At 53.5% G+C, this 25,551-nt stretch overlaps 8 protein-coding genes across 8 annotated transcripts; 3 read left to right on the forward strand and 5 right to left on the reverse strand.

The window, feature by feature from the left end:
* Window positions 1-630: 630 nt before the first annotated feature.
* CLUP02_05431 (uncharacterized protein) lies at window positions 631-1,113 on the forward strand (the record flags this gene model as incomplete). The annotated part of the gene is made up of 1 exon (XM_049284438.1): window positions 631-1,113. One exon carries the CDS (start codon window positions 631-633, stop codon window positions 1,111-1,113), a length of 483 nt encoding a protein of 160 aa, XP_049141581.1.
* A 1,541-nt stretch (window positions 1,114-2,654) lies between these two features.
* Window positions 2,655-3,902, reverse strand: CLUP02_05432 (uncharacterized protein; the record flags this gene model as incomplete). Its single annotated transcript, XM_049284439.1, has 1 exon — window positions 2,655-3,902. One exon carries the CDS (start codon window positions 3,900-3,902, stop codon window positions 2,655-2,657), a length of 1,248 nt encoding a protein of 415 aa, XP_049141582.1.
* Window positions 3,903-8,370: 4,468 nt separating this feature from the next.
* Window positions 8,371-11,998, reverse strand: CLUP02_05433 (cyclic nucleotide-binding domain-containing protein; the record flags this gene model as incomplete). The annotated part of the gene is made up of 5 exons (XM_049284440.1): window positions 8,371-9,576; window positions 9,626-10,047; window positions 10,111-10,657; window positions 10,707-10,849; window positions 10,939-11,998. 5 exons carry the CDS (start codon window positions 11,996-11,998, stop codon window positions 8,371-8,373), a joined length of 3,378 nt encoding a protein of 1,125 aa, XP_049141583.1.
* A 2,964-nt stretch (window positions 11,999-14,962) lies between these two features.
* CLUP02_05434 (uncharacterized protein) lies at window positions 14,963-17,335 on the reverse strand (the record flags this gene model as incomplete). The annotated part of the gene is made up of 8 exons (XM_049284441.1): window positions 14,963-15,056; window positions 15,114-15,646; window positions 15,710-15,835; window positions 15,897-15,954; window positions 16,313-16,538; window positions 16,594-16,973; window positions 17,201-17,240; window positions 17,296-17,335. The coding sequence occupies 8 exons, from the start codon at window positions 17,333-17,335 to the stop codon at window positions 14,963-14,965; spliced, it is 1,497 nt and encodes a 498-aa protein (XP_049141584.1).
* Window positions 17,336-17,814: 479 nt separating this feature from the next.
* CLUP02_05435 (uncharacterized protein) lies at window positions 17,815-19,330 on the forward strand (the record flags this gene model as incomplete). Its single annotated transcript, XM_049284442.1, has 4 exons — window positions 17,815-17,871; window positions 17,930-17,999; window positions 18,050-18,548; window positions 18,772-19,330. 4 exons carry the CDS (start codon window positions 17,815-17,817, stop codon window positions 19,328-19,330), a joined length of 1,185 nt encoding a protein of 394 aa, XP_049141585.1.
* Window positions 19,331-20,023: 693 nt separating this feature from the next.
* Window positions 20,024-21,283, forward strand: CLUP02_05436 (splicing factor u2af-associated protein 2; the record flags this gene model as incomplete). Its single annotated transcript, XM_049284443.1, has 1 exon — window positions 20,024-21,283. The coding sequence occupies one exon, from the start codon at window positions 20,024-20,026 to the stop codon at window positions 21,281-21,283; it is 1,260 nt and encodes a 419-aa protein (XP_049141586.1).
* Window positions 21,284-21,950: 667 nt separating this feature from the next.
* Window positions 21,951-23,129, reverse strand: CLUP02_05437 (uncharacterized protein; the record flags this gene model as incomplete). Its single annotated transcript, XM_049284444.1, has 2 exons — window positions 21,951-22,048; window positions 22,298-23,129. The coding sequence occupies 2 exons, from the start codon at window positions 23,127-23,129 to the stop codon at window positions 21,951-21,953; spliced, it is 930 nt and encodes a 309-aa protein (XP_049141587.1).
* A 302-nt stretch (window positions 23,130-23,431) lies between these two features.
* CLUP02_05438 (uncharacterized protein) lies at window positions 23,432-25,538 on the reverse strand (the record flags this gene model as incomplete). Its single annotated transcript, XM_049284445.1, has 10 exons — window positions 23,432-23,466; window positions 23,582-23,663; window positions 23,747-23,817; window positions 23,879-24,191; window positions 24,241-24,251; window positions 24,330-24,617; window positions 24,659-24,766; window positions 24,895-24,916; window positions 24,963-25,323; window positions 25,423-25,538. The coding sequence occupies 10 exons, from the start codon at window positions 25,536-25,538 to the stop codon at window positions 23,432-23,434; spliced, it is 1,407 nt and encodes a 468-aa protein (XP_049141588.1).
* Window positions 25,539-25,551: the final 13 nt, after the last annotated feature.

The following is a 25,551-nucleotide window of genomic DNA, read 5'->3' on the forward strand; positions in this document are numbered from 1 at the left end:
GAGTATGTGTTCTGGGTAGCACAGGATACCAGGTATAGCTACGGATACGCGTCACTCCACTCCTACCGCCCAAAGAAGCCTACTTTGTACGGGTTTCCCACGAGCGCCAACAGCTCGGGTTCCCATGATCCATCTCCATGAATCTTCCTCAGACCCGCTCATCACCCTCGGTGCTTTCTCGATCTGTCCCCGAATCCACAGAATCCTCGACAACGTTGACTCGATCAACAATTGGACAGAGCGCGGCAAATGGACTGACTGGGGGCAAACACTTTAAAGTGCCAACCGTTGTTGCAATCAAACAACGTCTACGAATTGCCAGAGACCCCCATATGGACGGACCACGCTGTAATTTCCGGATGCCATCACATCACTACCTCTTCCAGCCAACGAGCTGCCATCTATGGCGTCCCCGTGCGCAAATCTTCTACTAAGCACGCCGAACTAAGACCTCGATAACAGCCATCATATGCAACACTTTCTGCACGACTGCAGGAGCCGTCTCCGGGAAGCTTCCTAGCACGACCCAGAGTTGGAGAAGACGCTGTTGGCGTAAAAGTCTGTGTGACGACAAGCACCTTAGCTGCACTGCTGCAGCCTCGTCCATTCCCCGCCGAACCTCATTCGCCAATGAAGCAAAACGCGACCATGGCCCTGGTCTGGCAATCTCACAGAGCCTGGGCCTGTCGCACGAATCCTACGAAGCCCCCCCCCCCCCCTTCGAACTGGTCAGATTGGCACCATTGGACATTGCGTCTTGGGGTCTGGGGCTCAGGCCATCAATCTATCTGTTGTTCGAGCAGAAAACGTTCAGAGAATGACGGGCGGGATGGTAGAACCCCCGACACCGGGTCACTCTCGGCGAGCCGTCGTGCCGGACGTTCATGTATCACTGCCAGACCTCATCCCGTACTTCACTGTTCCCGTCATCCGATGAACCTAGCGTTCTGCCGCGTTGCTCCGTCTCCGCATTCCCACGTCGCAGGATGGTTGCGCAAGTGCCTCACCATGCTTAGCACTTCGATCCTCTGTCCACATCAAAACGGTACCTGTACTGGCGAGCTTGGAACTTCGAGTCCCGTTCAAAATCGAGCGTTCCACGAGCTCAGTTAGAAGCACAGGCGATGGATGGCCCAAGCTCAATTTACCTCACTGGGACTGAAGTCGGTATCCGTTCCCCAATACTGCACCTCAAAAGTGCTTTTTCTACGTTTGGTTAATGCACGCAGGCAAGCTGCAACGTCTTGCGCCCCCAAAGAGGATGTTGGAGTTTCCAATACTTTTTCCTGGTGGGCTAAGAGCCTAGTCTACGGGGCAACGGGGCTGTCGATCTTGGATCATGTTCCTTCCGACGATCTCTGCTGAGTGTTTGCGAGCTTCTGACAAAACAAACGCTCTTTTGATTAATGAGCTCTATATTATCTATACACTGACTAGTCCAGGTGTCTTGACTCTTGCACGGCTGCCATAACATCCGAGATATCTTGGCTGATTGGGTGAATTTGGATTAGCTTTCTTTGCTCTCCCGCCCGACCTCGGATGGCGGGCTGAAGTACGGCAAGCATTTCAATTTGACAGTTGTGAGCCAACGTCTTCTTCGCTCGGACAATACTATACTCTGGAACACTAGCTGCAGATGGACATACACTATCGTACCTCTCTCCACACAGCCTTTGTGTAAGTTTCGAAAACCTCAAATACAAACCGAAATTTCTGGCGACTCAGCCAATGCAGTGTGTTGTTTGGTCTTCCATGTGGAGGCAAAACGAATGGTGTGTGTCGCTTTTTGCTACCAACTACACCTTTAGGTCCCAAGCCTTTCAACTTTTGACAGCAGCACGCAAATCGATGCAAAGAACGGATGAGAGGCGGTTGACATTCATGCTCTGGCTTTCACAGGTCCGTTCATGACTCAAGAGCCTATACCTAACGAAGTCACATTTAAAAACCGGCAGTTCTCGTCTAAACGTTGGTCCAGTTGCACGATGCTTCGCGACTGGGCGAAGCATGGAAGATCAAACCCCAGGCCCTAGGATTTACCTAGGTGAACCTGGAGCCGCATCACCCTCCGCCTCGCCTTCAAGTGCGACCCTTCACCCTCTACAACAATTTTCGTGCTTGGCAGATATCGACAGGGAGCCGGGGTTCTGGGGAAACTTCACTAATCAACAGGCTTGTTCCCCTTTCAAGCTGGCCGCGCAACCTTCACGGGTTTGCCGTCTATCTAGCAGTTCAATGATGTATTTCGAGAGTAGGGAAGTAATTTTCTTCTCAAATTACGGAAAGAAACGCTGTTAGCAGATAACAACAGCAACTGACTCAATCGGGGTGTGTTATACGTACTATGCTACAGTAGCTCTATCTCTATGATTTTTTCTCTCATCGAAGAATGTTCCCGAGAAACGACCCTCGGACGAACATGCCAGGAGGCGGCCATGGCATCCCAGTCAAGTTGACGTGATGGGGGGCTAAGCGACACGGCAGCTTGTCAAGAGGCAGGTTTCATCGACGCCGATGTTCCCAACATTGTGTCTCTGGTCGCTAGCGACTGGTCGAAGAACATTTGGGATTTCCACGGTATCAAGCTTAAAACCTTTCCCCCGCTGCAGCAGACGACGTACACGGACTCCGGGGTCTCACCCACGATCACTGTATCACAGGAGGCGGACTCCCCTACCTACGCTCCGTGTCTCAAAGACTTCCACGACACCGGCGCCCATGGCTTCCTCCAACACCCAGTTGAACTCCAAACCGTAAAACTCCTTCCATCGTTTGGTCCTCCCCGGCAGCACGCCGGCGAATTCTCCCCTGGCCCTCCTTGCGAGGCGTGCCTCGTCACGGGCTACGCCACCCTCCCACCGCTCCTGGAGCATAGACACGGGCATCTCCCTAAATTGAGACTTGGACAGGAGATGGGCCAGGTGCTCCACAGCGGCGGCGGTCAGTTTTAGAAACGACCCGTTACCGGGCACCGCGATAGTGAAATCGGTCCCCGAATAGGATGACGCGTCGGCGGCGGCGCCGCGGGATAGACGCGGCGCCCCTCCCCCACCACCCGCGGCGTGTATTCCTCCTTGTCCGCCCACGGCGTCGAAGCTTCCGGATGCTGCGCGGGAGACTGCTTGAATGCTCATCAAGCTACCGCGGTCTTCGGGCCGCAAGTGTAAGTTCATCAATGGTGTATTTACGTGCTGCGGATGCATGCTGGATGTAAGAAACCCGGCCCGCACCAGGGCATCGGCCTGTATATGGCCGCCGCAAGCCAGTCGCGGCATCGTCTGCGCCAGCGGGTTCTCTCTCAGGAACTTGACATAGGCGGACCTCGCGTCGTCGTCCAGCTCCGCCGATTTTGCAATCATGTCCTCCAGCTCAGACGTCTGGATCAGCGCCTCGCCCAGGCCGCCGCGGCGTTGCACGTAGATCTTGCGCAGCGCTCCGCCGCGCTGCAACTCTGCGACCTCGCGCTCCACCGCCGTGGGCGAGGCGAGGAGGGCGTGTAAGTGCGATGTTGTCACTATGCCCGGCATGGCTCTGCGGTAATTGAGCACCTCGGCGATGCGCGTGGAGTTCATGCCGGCCGCCTCAGTGGGGACGGGGCCGAACATGCGGCTGCGGGTGTACTTTATGGCCTGGACGACGTCGCGCAGCGACATGTCCGTCGCCAGCGCCGCGACGAGCCCTGCGTCGTCGAGCCTGTCGTGGAAGAAGTCGTCGTCGTAGTCGCCGTCGTCATCTTGGACGTCTGATGGGGTAGTTGTATTCCTCTTGGCGCTGCTGCTCCTGCCGCCGGCAGACTTACGGGGGCTACTTGTCCCGCTATTCTTCCGCGGCGAAGCTGATGGCTTCGGCTTTGGTTTTGGCTTCTTTACTCGGCCGCCGCTTAATATTGACCGCAAGCTCATGTTCTATTACTTTTTCTTTTTTTTATTCTCATTCTTCTCTAGGCGTGTTCCCTAGCGTAATTCGGAAAATGACAACGTCGCAAGAAAATGAGAGAAGAGGTAAATAAGGTTGAGGATTCGTACGGATGGCCTGGGTGTGTAGTGTGAACGTGGGATTTCCGGTACGTCAAAGTCCGGGCGGCTCCACTCGTGCTTTTATGCCCTGTTGACGGATTGACGCACGTACGCCGCCGCGCCCTTCCGGGTGTAGAATTCGGGTGCAGGACCCTTTTTTCGTCCCTCCTTCCTTTGGTTGGTATTGGTGGTGGCGAATCCAACGACTCGGTGCCGCGTCCTAGTTTCTGCGTGAGATTTCCCTTCGTTCAGAGGACAAAGTATTGTTAATCAGCAGTCACGGTACAAGTAAGTAGTCGCAACTCGGGCCCTCGCCAAGAAAGCTGTCAATTTACGTGATGAGAAAAGAGACAACGAGGCTGACCGGTCCGTGGCCTTTTGAATTTTCTGCCTGAAGTCTATCTTATTCTGCCCAGAATAGGGGGTGAGAGTATGTCGAGTTCCGGTCCGTCTGTTCTTCTTTCGGCTTCCTTGGCTATGGTTCGGCTACGTTGGCGAAGGACCGAAGAGGTATCGGAGAAGAAGAAGATGACAGGTGAAATGCTTCTACTTCTCTCGCATTGTTGCACAAAGCTTAGATTCTTGGAGAGAATCAGTTCTGGAACAGAGGGTTGGGACGAAAGAACGTCCACGTTAGTTCTAGTACAGCAAAAGAGATACCTCGCCAACCCTAAGAGCATCGATCTTGGGACGAACATCAAACCCGAAGCTTGGCAATCTTTACTGAAATTCGTATCCTACACTGTGCTTATGGGTTGGAAATTGTAACAATTATTCTCTGCAAAAACGCGCCGACGCTCTTTACTTCATCATGCTGAAAATGAGACTTTTTCCCAGGGCAGCGTTGAGCTGGTTGACGGTCGAGATTTGAACGTTGTCTTCAATGGAAGGTTGCTGGTGAGTTGCGGCCGTAACTTTCCTTGTGAGTATCATCAGTCCGGTCAGTGTTGCAACTCGGCTACGTGAGCACATAAGACTGCAAAGAGAGTCTCGCCGTTGCGCTGTTACGCCGGGCCGAACATGCCGCTCCTCTGCGTTCGACACGAAGGATGGCCGAGGGCCATTGTCCTTTTTGCTTCTCTTTTCGTCCCCCTTTTTTGGTTTCCTCCACCCATCCTAGTTGAGGTAGCACCGTCATTTGATAATGTGTTATCGTGGTGAATGCTTTATCGTCGGAATCCGGCCCCCAGGTTGCACGCATTAATTTCCCGGAATTCAGGCAGAACCAGACTTCGGCACGGCATTGATGTTGGACGGCGGTGACATCGGGATGTAACGCAATGAGTTTGCCTAAAAGGGGGAGGAGTCTAGGAGGTTCATCTGAAATCTTTTCTGCAAAAAAAGAGCTACGGTGAATGTTTAAAATGGCGGCAATGATGTTGGTCTCCTCAACGACGAGGGATCTTTGCGTTGCAATGAATTCTAAGGGTCCCGTATCCGTCCCGAACCTACAACAAAGGGGGGCCTTGATACGTTTCTGCGACCCGGTGCCTAATGTTGCGTGAGACTACCGCCAGAGCTGCTGCACATTCTGCTGCGCTCAAGTATCTCTCCATACCGTGCCCAGTATCCTAGAGCTACGTATCGGGTAACAAACGAGTCCTACGTCGACAGAACTGTTACTATTCTATCTAATACGATTCTTCAACCGCTCTTTGCCGTTCAAGACATGGATGGAACTGGGCTCTAGCAAGTCGGGCGCCCACTCTACGTAGCGTTCAAAGCCAGAATAGTATGGCCTGCCTTCGCATCCGAAACTGCCGACGTTGGAGTCTCCTATTATCAACATTTGGTCTCCGTTCAGTGTCGCGGAAATCAGTTACCAGGTCTCCTACTGAGTGTGCTGCATCGCCCGCCTCCGCCTCCGCCTCTGAGAGTCGTGATGCTTCAATCCTCATGTGGTCCTCTCATCGACGACGGCGACGACTGCTGCTGATTGCCGATTCATCGTATAGCAGTATTTGGCTTCTTTGGCTGTTCTGTGCGGTTCAGACTACCAAAAGTCAAATTTTCTGTTCCATTGAGAGTTCCACTGTGAAACATATCCTTCGAGTATTAAAGCGTCGGTCGTACTCATTGCAAGAAAGGCGGCATGCTACCCTCTTCTCTTTAATATTCTGCCCAATTCTGTTCAACGATGATAGAGTTCTGGGGATATGACAAAGAGGTCGTAACACGGTTGTAGAGGCAGAAGCCCGCCTTAGATCTCGATTCTCCTGACCTACCTCGGTTATGGCTTCACCAAGAAACCTGCCACTCTTCTCGATAAGTATGAAAGTCGAGGTCAATGGCTCGTTGATATCATTGTCGAGCATTAGGAATCGTAAATAGCTCCGAGCCGCCCCTCTAGCGTTCATGTGTCACCTCACGAAGTCGTCGGGGCTCGACTAAAGGCTTTGACTCTGTAAAGGTATCACAACCAAGCTCTCAGACAGCCTCGCTTCCCAATGCGACAAAAACCACGGCACTGTCAGTCAGACCGTAGCATATTTCTCCAATATGGCTGTCACTGTGGCTGAGAATAGAGCCCGGTTGCTTGGTCATGCCGCAGCCCGAGTATCTATATCGCGGGCATCTGCGTTTTGTGTAGTCATCAAACTCGAGGCTCGCATGAAACTCATAAGTCGCGACCATGCCGTCTATACCGGGAGCTCTTGTCTCTTGCGAAAGCGTCGCAACTTGTGGAGAGTAATTTCACCGCGGGGATGACTGATATGCTTCTTCAAAGTCTTCAACATATGTTCATCTGAATATTTGGAAGTCTCCGCGAGGTGATACTGGCACAAAATCACTGTTATCGGTGTTGATTCTACTTAGTGGCGAGCAATCTTTAATCGTTGCTTGTAGAAAGACATTGGCTTACTCTCACGCCACGTCCCGTTGTGTTCACGATGCCTGTGGTCTTCTCATGCCGTTGGTATGGCTCTCGAGCTCCTCGCCATCCAGTATCGTAGATTGCCAAAGCATGAATGGACATTTCCGCTGCTCTCCACTGGCCCTGGATATTCTAGTTAGGAGGCTTCAGAGACAAATCCCTCAAGGGTACTCCCCTGGCGGTTTAGGGATCGGAGTAATAGAGTCAACCTCGCCATGCCATAAAACGAGAGATACGCGTGTAATTCCTGACTGCACAAAAGATATCACGTATTCTTTATACTGGCCAAGAGTGAGTTCATCTCCATGACCCATCGAGCACTGGTCGCTCCCCGTTCCAAGCTCCCAAGAGCTCTCGCCAAGTTTCTACGGGAATCTCGAATTGAAATCCAGGATGCGCAGCATAGCTAGGCGACTCTAGCAAACGTCTTTTACCTAGCTCTTGTAGAATACCAGATGACACGTCCAAGGAAACGACGACACAGGTCTCTTAACTCGGGATTTACAGGTATCTTCGTCCCGCGTCTGCCTGATATGAGAAGAAGACTCCGACTCACTCCTATGAAAGCGCACCAAGCTCAAGCTTGCGGTTCCGCGAATCCCGCTCCAGACAGGATATAAAAAACAAATAATACGAAAGACAGCAAGAGCCATACGATTGCTCATCCCCAAGTCCAGCCTGGCATCAAGGCCACGGACTCGGGCATGTCATATAACCAGCTAGACGTCAGCCGCAACATAACAATACCAAACCTCACACGAGCCTAGAAGCCGTCCCTTGATGAGACCAACCCAGAAGAATACGGGGAACGCGGGCCAAAACAGCCCAGCGTCAACATCACCACAGCTACCAGAATTTCATAGCGAGCGATGCTCCCAACAATAGAGAATGAAAATAAAGAGAGCACACGACACCAAAACATGTCCCCCCGAGACAAAAACAAACCAACGTTTGGGCGGAAATCAAAGGGTCTCAGACACCCCGGCAAACCCAACCAAGACATTGTCTCTTCCTGACTCGACTCTTTCTCCATCCGCTTCTTATCAATTTGTCACTGCTCACTCAACAGTCAAAAGGACAATACCAAGAACGAAAGAGCAGACTCAAAGTTACAAGACAAGCGATCCTCTTGTTGATGTTAAAATTTTTTTTTTTTTTGCTTCTTCTGTAAGCACAGAGGGAGGAGTATTTCGCACTCTGTGATGCCTGATGTCTAGGTAAGTAGGTAGGTAGGTACTCCAACAAGGGAGTAAAAGCTATAAACAACAAGAAGTATGTAAAATAGCACAACCTTCGCTAACGGGAAGTCCAAAATCAATGTACCGGGGAAAGTAAAGACACCCCAAACCCTTTTACACAGCCTTCTCTACTTTTTTAGTATCCTGACAACTCCAATGACATAAAGAAAAAGAAATAGGTAAAGTATCTCGATAAATCGCGCTCGGTGATCGCGTGAGAAAAACTTCGTCCGTAAGGTGCCTAGCCGGCAGTGGTTAAGATATACGAAGTGATGGAGGACATCCGCTCACTCGTCAACTTCAACGAAACCCTCAACAACTCCTGCGCAACATCCGGCTGATCTTTCTGCAGCCGTTGCCATCCCTCCTTGTCCATCCGCCAGGCGACGCAGTCCCTATCAACCGTCACCGTGGCCGTCCGGTCCGTCTCCGAGAAGAAGGGCAGCTCGCCGCACGTCGTGCCTGCTACAATGCTCTCTGTAAGCTTGCCTTGCGGCATGTCGTAATCGGCGCGTAGGATGCCCTTCTCCACGAGGTAGAAGCCCTTGGCGGGCTCGCCTCTCGTGAACAGGACTGTGCCGGCCTGGTATTCCATCCGTGAGAAGTACCCAACGGCCCGGAACCAGAAGTCCTCGTTCCTCTCGCTCAAGCCCTGGAAGATCTGCAACATCAACCGCAGAGGCTCCTTAAAGCTCTGCCACCTCTTCGTGCCCGAGGACTCTGTGTTCGCCAGCGCGTTTCTGGCAGCTTCGTGCAAATGGTTGCGTCTCGGTGAGTTGATGACCAAATCGAACGATCCCCGGTCTGGCTTCGAAGGGACGTCGAGATTCGCTGTTGGTGCGTGACGAGAGCCGTTGTGAAGCGCCTCCTGGCTTGTGTAAAGAGTCTTGAGCAACTCGTTCTCGCAGCTCTCCAGAGCCGAGTTGAGGTCGGGAAGCAATGTAACTTCGATGCTTTCATTGTCCTCATTACCCAGTCCCATGGCCCGCAAATTGCGGCCAACTTCACTTTCCGCGTCCTTCCCACTCAACACCATGACGATGCCCTTATTGTCGAGCAGCCTGCTGATAGTATTGAAAGCTTCACCGGCGGAGTAATCAAGACCTGTGACGTGGTACAGGTCGAGAACGAGATATTTGATGGGCCTCTCTGCAAAGGCACTGTCGTCGATGAGAGCCCGGATCTTTTCTTCTACACTGACGACGGTGCCGAAAAAGAGGAAGCCAGTGAGCTTTACAATGTAGATTTGCCGACGCACTTCCTGCAAGTAGTGATGCTGCGAGGGGTTTCTGCGTACGGTTGAGCCAACAATTTCGCCTGTATAGCTTGCTCTTACAGCAGATACTCTCGAAGTCTGAATGATTAGTGACGCAAAGGCGAGGATAATGCCCACACCGATGCCAATGACGAAATCATAGATGCCCATTACTAGGACAATTACAATCACCTGGTCAGGGAGTTAGCAAAGACTAGTAAAAGACAGACAACAAACATACCGTCAGATACTCGGCCAGTTTCAGCTTCTTCCTTGGAAGCCACACGGCTTCGAGAAGAAGCTCAAAGCCAAGGTCGAAGATAAGAGTGCCGACCATCATGATGGGGATAAAGCCAATGATCTTCGGGCCAATCACCATGACACCAAAGGTCAAGGCTGCTAGCATGACGCCAGCAAGCCGGCTGTCTCCGCCAGACCGCATGAAAAACACGGTGTTGGCGTAGACAAGATAGTTTTGAATACTGCCGCATAGGCCAGAGATAAAGTTGGAGTAGCCGTGCAACTTCAGCTCACGGTCGAGGTCAGCATTGTCCTCACCAGTCTGCAGGGCCAGGGCCGGAACATTGATGGGAACGTGGAGGATGCCGAAAAACGTGAGTGCCAGCATGGCTGGAATGCACTCCAAGACGGCATCCCACTCGACTAGGTTGAATTCTAGAGTTATACTTTAGCAATAGCTGGATACGTGAGGCATAATTCGCTTACTGTACAACGTATAGAAGTACCACCAAGGCTCATCGGCCGGCGGTCCTTCAAAAATCCAGCCATGATCTCGGAGAGTATCGGGCTCTAGCGCATCCAGAGAGAACACAAAGAAATAAAAGACAATCGGGATGGTGATGATGTACAGCGGCAAGAAGTACTTGGAAGCACCTCTTGTCTGACTGTAGAAAAGAACAATGGCCAACAAGAGGGGGATCAGCCAGAGAAGTACTGTGTCGGACTGGAAGAGTTTGTGGAGGGTGTCCATGTCGTATTCCAGACTGCCATCCATTCGGGCAGAAACTTCGAATCCCGTGGCAACCAGGAACCAGCCGACACCTCCAATGCAGCCGATCAAGATGTGCCTGGGGATGAAGCCAACCATGTAGCCGAAGTTGAACTTGCCCATGAGATAGAACACCGCGCCAGTCATCATAGAACTGATAGCATACGTGACAATCGTCGTTGCGATTACAGCGTCTGGTTGATCCTCGCCAATATGGTCCGTAATTGTTTGGGCCATATTATGGAAAAAGGGTACGACCTCGATCTGCGGGAAAGTGAGCGAGGGCCCTATTGCATGATCTGGAAGAACTCACCAATTCGGAGCCGACGCCTCCCTTGAAAATACTACCAGTTGAGAAGGTCAATTGAGAAACAATGGTGCTAACATAGAAAATGGAGATGCCCGCTGAGCCCAGCCCGGCAAAGATGGGCTTGCCGAGGGGGAAGAGAATCATGCCTAGTCAGTCCAGTTAGAATAAATGCCGTGGATTTGTGTACCAATTTCTTTTTTTTTTTTAAAAAAATAAAAAATAGAGAAGGGCATACCGTAAGATAACGCATCGAGAACATTGAGCAGCAATCCAACAATGACAGCCGGCAAGCAAGATACCGGGGCCACCACGGCATTTTGCCATAACGCTTGGCGGTCCCATGCTTTGGGACTTGTCGCAATCTGGTAACCATGAACGATGCGCTCTTCGACGTTCACGGTGAGGTCCTTCAGACCTCCTAACCACCGCTTCTTAGGTCGCTGTTTCTGCCCTTCCACGTCGACTTCGGTGCTAGCTCCGCTCGTGTTGTAGCTCTCGAGACTATCAGACGATAACCTGGGGATCAGGGGAGTACGCTCAGTAGGCTGTCTGACAACGATCCTCGCCGGTTGCTGCTCCTCTCGTTCCTGTCTCTCCGCAGAGAGCGCTCGCTTCGGTTCGGGGCTCGATGGTTCCAATGGCTCGGAATGGGGTTCTGGTGACGGGTCTCGGTGCGACTGAGGAGGTGACTTCTTGAGTAAGTTCGTCAAGATTGAGGGGCCATCCTCTGGTATTTCATCCTCGTTTCCATCCGGCGACGGAGGCTCCGATACCTCTTGTATCGTCTCGGAGCTAGTTGCATGCGTAATTTCGTCATCGTCCTCCTCCTCGTTGTCCGAAATAGCAGTTTCCCGTGCGAGAGCTGACGACTGGGCGCGTTGGCGCGACAGGAAAGCCGGGCTCTGACCCGTCTTCTTGTCGGACAGCAGATACGAGGCGAGTTCAGCCGTATCTTCGCGCACGCTGCGGGCGAACTGGGCGCTGTCGACGGGGGCTACGGATAGCATGTTAGCTGGTTGTGTGTCCTGTATGACGTATGCGCCGACAACGGGATGCTTGCCTAGGTGGTCTCTCACGTTGCCGTGAATGAAGGAACGGATCGGCTCTCGGTGACTCGAGCTCACGGAAGAGGATAGTAAAGTTCTCGAATCGGGAGCATTCTGCGAGTTCCGGCCGGGACTGAGGAGCGGATTTTCCGGGTTAATCTCTGCACTGTTCCTCTGAGATCTCTGGGAGCTCAAGGAAGCGGCTCTTCTCCTCCATGGAGAGAAACCGGCAAAGTTGGGAGAAGACATGGCCAAGGTAGCTAGCTAGCTGGGTGACTGAGTATGCGAACAGTTGGTGTTTGGGCGCCGAGGATCACCGTTGCACCTCTTAAAGGCGCCAATTGTCAGGGTGCCAGGCCGGTGGTGCGGCTGTTCTTGCAGGTTTTACGTCGTGGAAAACATGAGAAGCTGAGCTGGGGTGTGCGCGCGCGAGAGAGAAATGTGTGGTGGGTTTCGGCGCAGATAAGAGATGGGAAAGTGTAGCACTCCGTAGGAGATAGCAGACAGACGGGGCCAGATCTACGGGAAGAGCCAGGATGGCCCGTGTAAGTCGTCCTGGTTTCTGGGTCGTGAGCGGAAAGGCTCCAAAGGCTAACAAAGCCAAAGAAGGGTTGGATGGAGAAAGATGGAAGAAGAGCACGAACCTGGAAACAGGAACAACCAAGTGGGTGGACGGGCTGGTTTAGAGCAGACGGGACGGAGATGGAAAGCGTGGAGACCGTGGAGAGCGTAAGAGCCACCTAAGAGGTAAGTTGAGGGTAAGATGTGAGGGAAGTAGTGGAAGTGTACCAGAGAATTGGACGAGGTTCAAGAGGTTGTCGTCAACATGGCAAGGCATGGCGCGCGCAACGCAACAGCATGCAGAACGACGCAGCACGCAGCAGGTAGCACGCAGAATTAGACGAACGACAAACCTTGATCCAAGTCAAATTTGCATTTTGCATGTGGCCCCTCGCCCCTCAGTAGCGTGCCTCCTACGGCATGCTACCACTTTTACTGCATGGGAGGCACGCAAGTGCTGGGTCCAAGTCGCCCAACTCGCTCAAGCTTGCCAAGTTGCCTCTGTACCTACCTTACCTCAGGAGGTACTTCACTTGAGGTACCTACCGGCTAGGTAGGCTGTTACTGAGATGCTTGTCCCTCTCTTTACGGCTAGCCAGCGCAAATCCTCGTGGTATCTTGGTGCGGGCATTCCGTAGCCCATCGCAGTTCGGGTAGCCGTAACCACCGCACTCTGTATCGTATGTGTTCATGAACCATGAAGACCTACGCAGTGTGTATTGTGTGCATCCATTTCGCTGGCTGCCCGCGGATGGGTGCCGATGGCGCTCGACTCTCCAGTTGCACTACGTAACGCCCGCGAACAATCCCTGCACCTACAGCACGGCGACCCCTCCAGTGAGCCACTTACAGCCGCTGCAAGGCGAATAGAATGGCGAAATGGGTACCGAGTGCTCTGTACTCCGTACCTCAGAAAGTATTCCGTCCGGCACAATGAATGGTTGGACTGGAAGCACGGCAGACCAACTGGGTAGCCCACCCTCTCCAAAGTCGGCTCCCCCACTTCGGATCCAAGGATTTTTTCCCCCCTTCCTCTGGGCTTCGGCGGCCGGGGCCACACTCTGCACACCCTCACTTCTTTCTCCCTCCATCGTGGATCGTGGTGCGGTACCTACCTGTGCCTGTATATCCGTACCTACCCTCCGCTCTCCATGACTTCCCAACAACAATCCAAGCATCAGGCTCTGGACCGGGGGCTATCCAGTGGGCCGTGGGCCGCAGGCAGCATACGGAGGGGAACGAAGGCCAAACGCCCGCACCGTCGAGCGGGTGTCTCCGTCTGGTGTATCAAGATTCATGAGTGACCATATCCTAGCCAAAGCTCACGTCTGAAAGACCCAATGCAATGCATCTTCAAACTCTGCTTCCTTCACAAGTCTCGCGTGGGGTAATACGGCGTGTCAATTGGAGAATTTGGCGTCAATTGCTCGTCATCGTCTCCCTTCAATGGCTCGACATGTTCTGCAACGCTGCAAGATGTACTAATAAGCTAAGGTCACAATCAGCAGACTAACACCTTTGGCCGTCTCCTACTTCGGCCTACATCGGCCCTCCCTTGCTCAGTTGCTGAGGTATACTGTGGGTGTACCTAGCTACCTCATGTCCGGGACTACAGGTCGACAGTCGACCAACAGCGACTATGATGCGGCGCATGATGCAATGCAGCGCACAAGGCCATGCCTGTGCTGTGCAACTGAGCTGTTTTGTCCACAACCGACTGGCTACTCTTATTGCGGCTCCGGCTCGTTAGATGACGGCCCTGCTTTGAATTCGCTTCAAGAGATGTCCAAGGTCGTAGACATGTCTAAGGTTTCAATGCAGCCCGATCTTCCAATGTCGCTATCGCTTTTCGTTCTTCTCATCCGCCGCCGATATCGCGACATCTGATGTTCATTCCCCGCGCGCCACCACAACTGGTCCAAGCTGCCGCACACTGGCTTATTATCGAGGTGGCCCAAGAAGTTGAGGTGCACGTTTGCCTGCCACATGCGAGACATATTCCCCAATTCTCCCCTCATCGCTGACAGCCCAAAAGCAAGGAGGCCGTTACAGACTCAGTCAGCCCAGCAACCCTAGATATGCCGCATGCCTTCTTGGCCCCGGATTCCGTTACTTGAACCTTCATCAGACCCTTTTTGCGGGCCTCATTGTGTTGTTGCTATGCGAGCCACTAGATTTGGCCCCGAGTCGGCCGCATCGGAAGCCGTCCACGATGATGCAGATCTTGGCCCCCATGTTGCTCAGGACCAGGCTTCATGTTGGCAATAACGTTACTTTGATCCATGGAAAGAAGTCGCCTGCACCGCTTGGTCTCTTCTCGCAAGCCCGATCGCTCACAGCCCCTTAAAACTGCATGTGTGCACCCCGGGTACCCCGCGAAGTGCCAGCAGAATATTGCTCACATGTCGAGATGCTCGCATCATCTTGACGCATCGCACCAGGTCATTTTGCCGGCAATGGTGCCCCGCCTTGCTTTTGACGAGAATTTCGAATCTTATCATCCGTGCAAGGGTCTGGTCAAGGCAGCCGTACTTCCGTACCACTTGAGCTCCACAGATCTCCAAGAATGGTAGAAATGAAGACACATTCCTCTTAGCATCGTTATCTTGAGACTCCGAGGTCAACCAGCCAGGTCGAGGTCGTTCATGAGCATCAGCTGAGTTTCTGGAGATAACCCTGTGCTATGAGCCGCTCCACGTCGCCCTGTCTGACATAGAATTGACTGTTCTTGGTCAAGTTGATGGCGCTAGATCCCCGGCGTCAGACGCAATCCTTATCTGCGGTTCAAGAGGTTCAAACTCACCCGTATTCGGTCTGGATCTCTCCTGCATCCTTCAAGACTCTCACGTCGATGAAGAGGTCTCGCGGTGGCTCCAAGCTGCCCGTCAAGTCGATGTCCGTCCATTGCCCTTTGTAGGCAGCCAACAGATCGCCGTACTGCCTCACATACTCCTCCTCTTGCGGGCTAAGGCTGCTCGTAGGACCGTCGGCATTGCCATTAGGGCCCCCCGTTGATGATCCCGCATTGCCTCGTACTTGTTGCCCGGCCAGGTCAAGCACATCGACTCCCTTCCATGCTAGCTCCTCCAATTTATCTGTCCGAGTTCGGTGGTATGCGAGAACGCATCGCTTATTCCTTCGCATGGAGAGATAATTGACAAGGACTGTGCAGGCTGTCGCTTGGTTGGCGGCTGGGTCGAAAGAGCCCTGGAAAGGTTCAAGAACCTCCGTCACATCTTTTTCTAGGTCTCGTACTTCGCGCGTAACGGCGCGTACTATCTCGGCTTGGTACGCTGGCAAATGCGAAAGGTTTTGGGTTCGTTTAGCATGTTGCACCTGGCAAACGCGTTAGCTCTTTGAAACTACGTGACGAAAGGCTGTCTTTGGGCCTGGTCGTACCAACTTGTTGCCCAAATCGCCGTACATCTTGACAAAAAGTATTTCAGCCTGGGCAAGCGAGTGTGAGCTGGTTGTGTTGCTGCGGCTGGCGCGTCTCGTGTCGACGTTCGCGTTGTAAGCTTGAAGCTGGCGGGTACGCAGGCACGGTTCACAAGCTACTCGAGTCGCGTTGGATTGGCTTGCTTACCCTCCCGGGAGGGCCCTCGATGGAAGCGAAGAATTGCCCCTCACTTAGCGCCGCCCCACTTTGATACACAATTCACCTTTGTAAGATTTTGACTGGGCGAGAGCAAAGAGTCATCAAGGTCGAGAGGTGCCAATTCGACCCCTCAATCAGGATCAAGGAATCGGGACACAGAGAAACTAGGGATTGGAACAGAGGTATTGTCTTCTTCAAAAGGTTTTCATAACCTCATTTGTATTCATAAAAGGCCTTGAGCCCGCACTCTTTGTGCGACAAAGGACGCTGCCTTTGTTGGTGCCAGAAACTGTTGCGTTTCCTGAGCCATAACCTTTCTTGTGAGGATTCTATGGATTTTTTTTCATGTCTCCACCATCATGCCTCGTGAAATCATCCCTCCCGTTCATCATAAAGCCCCTTACAGCTTCTGCATAGCAGCAATGTCCACGGACTGGACGTAGTCCTCAAGCTCGGCAATCTCCTCCTCGAGATCAGACAAGCTGATCTTCTCATCCTCGACAACGAGGTTGATCTGGAGCTTCTTGATACCGAAACCGACGGGAACAAGCTTGGAGGCACCCCAAACGAGACCGTCGTGCTCGATGGCACGGACACCAGCCTCGAGGGCAGCCATGTCAGTCTCGTCATCTGCAATTTAGTCAGCGTCATATCCTTGATTTACAGTTCAAGGAGAAATCCTTACCCCAAGGCTTGACATCCATAGTGACGACAGACTTGGCAGCGAGCTTGGGCTTGTTGTCCTTCTTCTTCTTGTACTCAGCAAGGCGCTCCTCACGGATGCGGGCAGCCTCAGCGTCCTCCTCCTCGTCGTCAGAGCCGAACAGGTCGACGTCATCCTCGTCCTCCTCGGCGGCCGGGGCCTTGGCGGGGTTCACGGGGAGCTCAGTGGCCTCAGGGCCGTAGACGGAGTAGGACTTGGAGGCATCACCGGGGAGGGTGGCGAAGTCGCTCTCGTAGGAGGCGATGTGCTTGTACCATCTGGCGGCGTGGGGGTACTTCTCGGCATCAGGAGCGGACTGAAGAGCCTTGAAGGTGGCAACGTCGGCCTGGGAAGGGGTAGAGCTGTGCCGATTGTTAGCGGCAATGTCTTGCCCAAGTTTGCTTTTGCGAGATAAAAGTGAATGGGTAAGGCGGGGGTCAGAGTTGCACGAAGTGCTGGTTTTGTCGTCAAATAGCAGGTCTTGAGGCTGCCTCCGAAACACGGACCAATTTTCCTCATCATATAATGCCAAAAGGGAGTCGAGAGAGGATCATTCGGGAGCGGTGAATAGGGGGGGTTGCAAACTTACCCGACGATGTAGGAACGGGTGGTGAGCCAGCTGTTCAGCACTGACACGATTGTCAGCCCGTGAAAGAAAGAAGAATCATCGCTGCAGAAACTTACTGGCAGCACCAGCATCAGTGAGAAGGTCGGCGAAGCCCATTTTTGCGTTTTGAAGAGTGTGTAGAGGGAAGGGAAAGGGGTATCTGTGGAAGAAGCAGAAGAAGGAGGATGTGTTGAGGTTCAGGTAGAAATAAGTAAGTGAAGGTGGGGTTGGAAAGGACCAGGTCGAAAATTTTGAGATTGCGGTGCTCTTCACTCAGGCTCTAAGCGGCACGGACCCCACCATCTTGGTTGCCCAGCGCCAGACCCCTCTTCGGAGTAAGGACGGGCCGAGAGAGCCCCTGCGGTGGATCCCACGACGGGTGGGATGAGGTACCTGATGGATCCGACGCCGCCAACCCACCTCAGGCGGTAGGCAGGGAGCTCCTACGCAATTGCGGTCGATAGCTCCAAACGGGACAAGCTCGACCTTACGCCAATCGCCCTTCTCCAAATCACCATACAAACGACTACCAAAACCGGACTTCACGACAACAACCCGCTGTTCCTCATCACCCAAATCCAAATCGAAGACACACCATGTCGTCGTCGATTCTGCCGATAATCACCTTTAAGGCTGGTATCTGCGAGGCAGACGTCAGTAGTGCAGTTCCACAATCATTGCCAGACCCTGGTTCGCTGACATCTATCATAGACCTCCAGCAAGCCTTACAAGATCAAGCCGCAGGCGACACCTGGCTACATCTACCTCTACTCCGAAGATGGTTCGTATATTTGCTACCGATATCTCTTGCAGATGCCTAATAAGTCACAGACTTGATTCACTTCTGCTGGCGAGAGCGCACCGCCACCATGGAGAACCCCGATCTCGACCTCGTCATGGTGCCCATGGACGGTGAATTCATCGCTCACGCTGCAGCCGATCAACCCTCAGCAAAGACAAACGGTCGCGTCTTTGTCCTCAAATTCGGTTCTTCCTCCCAGAGACACTTCTTCTGGCTCCAGTCCAAGCCTCAGTCGCGCAACGGAGACCCCAGCTGGTTCAGCCCGCGCGACAAGAAGATTGGCGGAATCGTCAATGCGCTTCTCCAGGGCGAGGAGGTCAACGTGAGCCGCGAGCTGGCGCAAGTTCGCAACACCGACGACAGGCGGGACGATGACGATGACGAAACGATGGAGGATGCTGAGGGCCAGGGTGACCGGCACGAACAGTCCCAGGGAGGCAGCGGTGGTGCTGGTGCTGGCGCTACAGGAGGCGATATCAGAGAAGAAGGCGAGAATGCCAGAGAAGGTGGAGGTGATGGAGCACGAGCGTAGGTTACTTCCTCATGCATGGCTCTGGCGGTTGGAGCCTAGGGTCGTTAGAGTTACACGGGCTACATGGGCACTGGCGAGGAAAAAGACGGCCCGTCTTATGGCGTCACCTGTACTTTTAGAGCCTTTCAAAAGACAAGAGGGTTCGGAGTTTCGGCTTTTCAGCGCAGTGCCCATGGCTTGACTCTTCCATTATATTCTCATGTGCTAATCGCTTCATAGTGCTGCTGGTGGCTCCAACACTGTCGCGGATGCTGCCGTTCGGAACTTCCTGGCATCATTACAAGGCAACGCCAACTTGAGTGGATCACAGCAAAGCGGGCAGCAGCAACACGCAGACAAGCCTTTCCCGTACCTAAGCCATCTTCTTCCGAACGAGATCACCATTCCAATGCTTCGATCGGCATCGGAGGAGTTTATCGACAGCCTTTTGAGCTTTCTGCCACCCGCAGTCGTCGTGCTTGCCACGGAGGCGGACGACCTGGGTGACTCTGAGCCCACGGCAGACGCTGCTGCTGCTGCCACAGCCACGTTGAGCCTTGCAGAGAAGAAGAGCCTGCTGGAGAGAGTGCTCAGAAGTCCCCAGTTCCACCAGGCACTTGGAAGCTTGACCATGGCGCTGCGTGATGGCGGTCTTCCCACAATTGCGGAGGCTCTTAGCGTTAAGGTGCCCAATGGCGGTTACATGAGGGGTGGTGCTATGCCCCTGGGCGGTGGCGAAGCGGTAGAGGCCTTTGTCGAGGGCGTCAAATCAACCGTCAAGGAGAAGAAGCAGGGCTAGATGTGGCTTGGATGTTGAGATGATAGAAATCGAAACAATAGACTGCCTGATATTCAGACCCTCGTCTGGCATCTAGCGATGATGATGATGATGTATCTGGTGAAGACCCTCTGACCTGTCTGCAGATGGAGTGCGAGAACTCCCAGGAGAAACTGAATACAGCAACACATTGTAGGTGCCTTGGGACTAGGCATTGTATGCGCCGGACATATTGAAGGTAAGGAAGTTGACACACGCCCCAGCAACTGATTGACACAAATGAGGTTCTACAAAGACAGACAGCACATTCGACATGTCTGTTCGAAGCCGCCAAATGCTGATTTTACCTCGCTTCCAATATCGAGAGCATTTTCCATAAGTACATTTATCCGTACAAAATATTTGTTATATAGCAGGTAATTCATTCCGATTACACCTACTCCCGACGTATGGGAGAACATGGAACCTGGAAAATCGTGTTGTTGGGTACGTACCCAAGGTTGAGGGACGACAGGACCCCACGTTGACCCCAGTCCCTGCACCGTTGGCCCACTAACGTCACTGGAGAATGCGATCGGAATTCGTGCCTAGATTCAAGCCAAAAGGTGCATTCCAATTTCAGACACTTTGAACATCACACCAAACCTTCACAGCGTTCAAAAGTTTTTAACTCGAGGGATTCTTGCCCTGAAGCCCTCAGTAACCCTTCTCACGATGGCTGATCAGTTGAAGGACCCTCTACCGACGTTCGTCGAGGACTTTGGCAGCGACGAGCGCATCTCCTTCTCCAAGCTTGACAACAAGTACCTGGCCGTCCTCGACGACGGCACCGAGCTCGAGTTCGACCCGGCGACATCCACGTGGGCCGAGGCCGCGGACGAACCCACAGAACCACTCGACGACGAGGACGAGACCGCGGCGCAACTGGCAGACCTGTCGAGAGCCGGCGCCGGCCCGAGTTACAGCAATGGAGGCAGCAATAACCCCAGGAAACGGAAGGACTCGCCCACGTCAGGAGATGCGGGCGGCAACGGCAGCAGCAGCGGCGGCGCGGACAGACAACAGAGCGGCGGTGACGGTAATGGCGGTAACGACAACGGCAACGGCAGGGCGCGGCCAGCAAAGAAGGCGAAGCCAGCGCGCGCACCGCCGCCGCCGCGCCAGAACACAGCCGTCTACGTCACGGGTCTACCCGCCGATGCGACTGTGGACGAGGTCCATGACCTCTTCTCCCGAAAAGCCGGCGTGATTGCCGAGGAGATTGACAGCGGCCGACCACGCATTAAGATGTACACGGACGAGGCCGGCAACTTCAAGGGCGACGCGCTCGTCGTCTTCTTCAAGCCGCAGAGCGTCGAGATGGCCATTATGCTGCTGGACGACACCGAGTTCCGCTTCGAGCCGGGTCCGGCGGGGGCAACGCCCAGGATGAAGGTCCAGGCTGCCGACTCGAGTTATAAGAAGACAAAGTACGACGAGGACACCAATAGCGCGGAAGGGGGGGATAAGAAAGGGGGAGACGCTGCTGCCCCCCGGCCACAGCGGAGCACGAACAACGGGGACAAGCAAAAGATTATCCGCAAGACGCAGAAGATGGCCGCGAAGCTGGCGGACTGGAGCGACGACGACGTGGCGGCGGCACCCGTAGAAAGCACCTCGAAGCGCAACCGGACGGTGATCCTGCGGCACATGTTCACGCTGGCGGAGTTGGAGGAGGACCCGGCGGCGCTGGTGGAGATCAAGGAGGACATTCGCGACGAGTGCGGGAAACTGGGGAGGGTTACCAACGTGGTGCTCTACGACGAGGAGCCGGACGGCGTGGTAGCGGTCAAGTTCTCGGATACGCAGGCCGCGCAGGCGTGTATCCAGCTCATGCACGGGCGGGCGTTTGACGGGCGGATCGTGGAGGCGAGTATAGCGAAGCCGAGGGAGAAGTTCAAGATGTCCAGGGGACAGGTCAGCGATAGCGACTAGGTACTCTGTGGATTTCGTCTTATCTTGTTTGGGACGGTTGGTTTCCGCATTGGAAGGCTTGTATATATAGAATTGTATTACTGCAGACCGCAAGGACGCATGGTGCGGAAAGAAGAGCCTTCAATGGCAGAATACCATATCAATTTTGGGCAGCTTCAAACGTTTCGTTCAAACTTCCAGGCCGCGTTTGCCTTGCTTTTTGAACGGCCAAAACGCAATGCAAGGAGGGTTATCAACTGAGACGGCTCATACGTCGATGAGGGGGGAGAGAAGCGAAGCATTAGACTTGCCAGTATTTTGGCTAACAAAAAAGGAAGGAGTAAGAGATGTAGAGTGAGGGCATTTTCAGGATCCTTATCTCGATAGCGTTCCCACACCTGCAATCCCTATATTCGAGGTTCTACTCATTATTGAACAGATACATTTATCGCCCGTGGAGAAGATGAAGATGTCAATGAGTCAAATTGTTTTTCGTTTCATCTACTTGTTTCTGTTCTATCAAGACTCCTCCAACTCCAGGCCAAATTTCAACTTCATGCCAATTGCCAAACGGAAAGAATCAACAACCCCTGATTTTTGATTGCTGTAAACTGTTTGTGTGTGCGTGTATGTGTGTCTTGATAAGCGCTTTCAAGGCGAGTAGCGTAAGACTGCTCGAGGAAGAGTCTCAAGCGGCCCTCTCGGCTTGGATGTCTGTTCGCTCGGAAACGACGTACCATATAGCCGCCTCAATGATCTTGCACACGATTCTCAACTCGTGGTCATCTGTAAGATACAGTCAGCATTGGTGAAGAACGGTATGGGCCAGACCTGATTTCTTCTCTCCTCCTCTCCCTTTCCCGCGACGATGTATAAATTCTTGTTCGCCTTCGTTGTTGGCTCTCTGCTGGAACCAGAAAAAAGAGTGAACTGTGTGACATCTAGCCGTCACCCGCCGCCGCCTTGGAGAGCAAGGCAGCGGTTTCTTTTCCAAAATCCAAAAAAATCATCATGTGTGTGTGTGAAGAAACGTACCTCGCGGAGCATATACCATGACGAACTCTTCCGGCACGGGCATCCTCACCAACGTCCCCTTCCACGCCAACGGATGCCGCTGGCCCCAGCCCTTGGCCAGCACCTCTCGAATGTCTTCGGGATGGAGGTTCATGTGCAAGCTGTGGTCCGAGTCGTGGACGTGGCAAACCTCGCCGTTGCACGTAACGTTGACGGGGTGCCGCGCAAACAGTGCCAGGCCGTGCTTCTCGAGACAGGACCTCGCGGTACCGAATTTTCCCGGGTTCGCGGCCGCGAGCTTCTGCAACGTCTTGCGGAGGGCGTGGTAGTGCGGCACCGTGCCGTGCTGATCCAGCTGCCTCTGCGGCGCGATGCCGGCGACCTGGGGTCGGGGACCGGGACGATATGGTAGTCGGGTGAGGTCTCCATCCTGGCGGAGGATGCCTCGCTTCGGGAGGATGTTTGGCCTCGCCTCGGGCGCCGTGAAGGGGTCTCGGAGTGCCCAGAGCCGCAGCCAGGCTATTCGAACGTAGCCCTGGAACGTGGCCGGTGTGCCGCCCGGTCCGAGGCCGAGGAAGTTGTGGTAGTCGTTCCGCACGAGCAGCAGGATGGGGATGATGACAAGAAGGGTCTCGGCGATCCTGGGTTCGAAGAAGTGGATGATGAGAGCCAGAGTCATAGACAATGTGAAGATGGCGGGGCCATTGAGAGTGACAGAAATGGCTTCCTGCTTGAGGACGCAGCTCACGGAGGCCTGATCGAGTTCTAGGCCTACGCCGCAGGCATTGGGGGAGGCAATTGGCTCTTCATGGAGGAGAGTTGAGGCCGACGAGGTAGTGATAGCGACGGACATGGCTGGCTTTTCTTGTTCTTACGAGATGTTGAGACGCATGGGCACTAATATGCACAGCCGCCAGGCTCAAGAGGATGGGATGAGGTGAATTCGAGCAGCGGATTTACAACGATGTGGATGAGATGGAGCACGATATAAGTAGGTGAAGCAGCAAGAAGAAGAAGAAGAAGAAGAAAGAAAAAAGATAGGCGAGGAAAAGTGAACGCAAAGTAAGGGTATGTGGTCGACCGGACCTGACACACGAACGAGTGACCACGAGGTTCGACTAGCCACCGGGGGGTCTTGTCGCAAGTCAGACTACCTTATGCGGGGTCGTGGGAGCTGGGCGTCGAGGTGACTGTTGATCAAGTGACGGTGTTTGACAAAAGCGTCAAATCTGAGTGGCCAGTTTTAGGTGAAGGGAAGTCTGAACCACAAGCCGCATATAGCCTTTGGCCTGCAACTCTTCACACTAGGCTCGTGCGAGGTAGAGATAGGCAAAGTTCCCGCCTCGGCGACCAAGCTAGGGCAAAGCCAGTACCGCGTACCGTGGCCCTGTATGCATCAGGCCTCCTGTCCACCAACTTTCTGAGGCAAGCAAGAAGCCGTTGTAATGCAGCCCTCAGTCAACGCAGGACCCTTGCCGAGGCGAGATTACTCCGCACGCTGGAGCGGTGCACTTGTCGACCGCGTTTTTGAGCCTGATCAACTACTCGAAGTGACCGGAGTATTCGTAGAAGTTGTCGGGCGTTCAACGGTAGCCGTCCCACGCCTCGGTGTTGAGTTGAGGTTGCAAGGTTCCACCGCCAGTTCGGGGACAATGTCACCCAGGCCGCCGGTGCCGGAGGGCTTCCTGGGGCCCCGGGGACGGTGAGAGGTCAGGAGGATGTGCTTGAGTTTGAAAGGAGCCGCCGGAGCACTTTGGGGCCAACGGATGCTTGTCTCCACCGTGAGGGGCGCACTTGTACAACTCGACGGCGGCGGGTCAGCCGATTCCCTTCCGAATTTGTCTTCATTGGCTGGCTGCAGAGTGACGACTCTCGTAAAGTTCCTCAAAGGACGATGTGTTGCTTTGCTCGACATCTAATGTTGTTTGATCCTCAGCTCGTATTCTCAGGTGTTGGCGGTGCACTGCCCCTTGGACTATTTACAGGGTTTCAAACGCAAGAAGCTTCCAATTTCAGCAGCGAGTGCCTAACCAGAATCCTCTGAGTTGCACACAGTTGGGCAATAACAACAGTGCAAGAGTCTCGCTGAAGAACTCCAGACCGGAATTGCGTTTTGCAGTCATGGTGACCACGTCTCTGGATAGGTAGGCCGTGCGACTGTGACTATAGAGTTTGCGCATGCCCAAAAGCATCGAACTGCCCTCTCTCTCCTCTTCTTGCCTCGAGCATTGAGCGACCGAGGAAGTGATTGGGAGTGAGAAAACGGCACAGTACATGAACCGGCATGAATCTATTAGGAATGTGGCTTGCCGTTGTCGTGAAGTTTGCTGAGACCGGGAGACTATTCTTGTCGGCTGCGGGCCGTGTTGGGTAAGACGGGACGCGTCAAGGTCTTGCCATCGGAAAGCGCCAATCTATCTAAGCGATGCGGCGCCTTTTGGAAGCGATTAGATAGGTACGCCGTTATGCGGAGCTTGGGAGTTGGGTGGACTAAGTGGGTGAATGTATAATACCTACCACCTCGCAGCCACGAGTTCAGGAGGTAGCTTTGACCAGGGATGAACATAAGGTATGGATAGGGGGTTGCATTGGGAGGGCGACTTTTTCTCTGTACATACGGAGAACACAGCGAGCGTACCACTGTACGTTGTTAGTGCTACAACGCAACCACAGTACGGGGATGCACCGTAACAACTTCCGCCCTCAGCCACATGCATGACAAGATGAAAACTGGGTATGCAAATCGATATTCGCCTGCTAAATCTCGGCGTGTTCTAAATTTGTTCTCCTGGAATCTGCAAAGTCGGCGAGACACGATTGACGGATTGGCGGATCGGTATGGCATCTCATTGCGATAATCTCCTTTGTCGCACTGGCACACTGCGTCGGTGCTTTCTTTGGGTAATGTTTGAAATGAGATGATGAGTCGCGGTCCGTAGGGATAGGCGTTCTTCGTTGGTGGTCTTGCTCGAAATTCGAATCCATCCTCCCTCACCAAACAGCTTGGCAGCATGACGTCGATTTTTTTGGAGATACAATGGGAGACACTGCGGGGTGCATGGATGGGTCAAGATTCATGCTCAAGATTGAAGCTGGCTGAAGAAATGCCTCCCTCGAGTCGGACCGGTAGTTGTAGGTACACTCACGGAATAATGGAGAGACCATGTCTCATGGGACAGCCAAGAGCGTTGGAGCAGGACTCAGGGCTCAGGAGAGGCTGAGACGAAACAGAGCAGCGCGTCCGAACTTGTTGCAGCTTCATCCAGTCTCATTGT

The sequence above is a fragment of the Colletotrichum lupini genome, chromosome 3, assembly GCF_023278565.1.
Source record: "Colletotrichum lupini chromosome 3, complete sequence".
Classification (NCBI taxonomy): Eukaryota; Fungi; Ascomycota; class Sordariomycetes; order Glomerellales; family Glomerellaceae; genus Colletotrichum; species Colletotrichum lupini.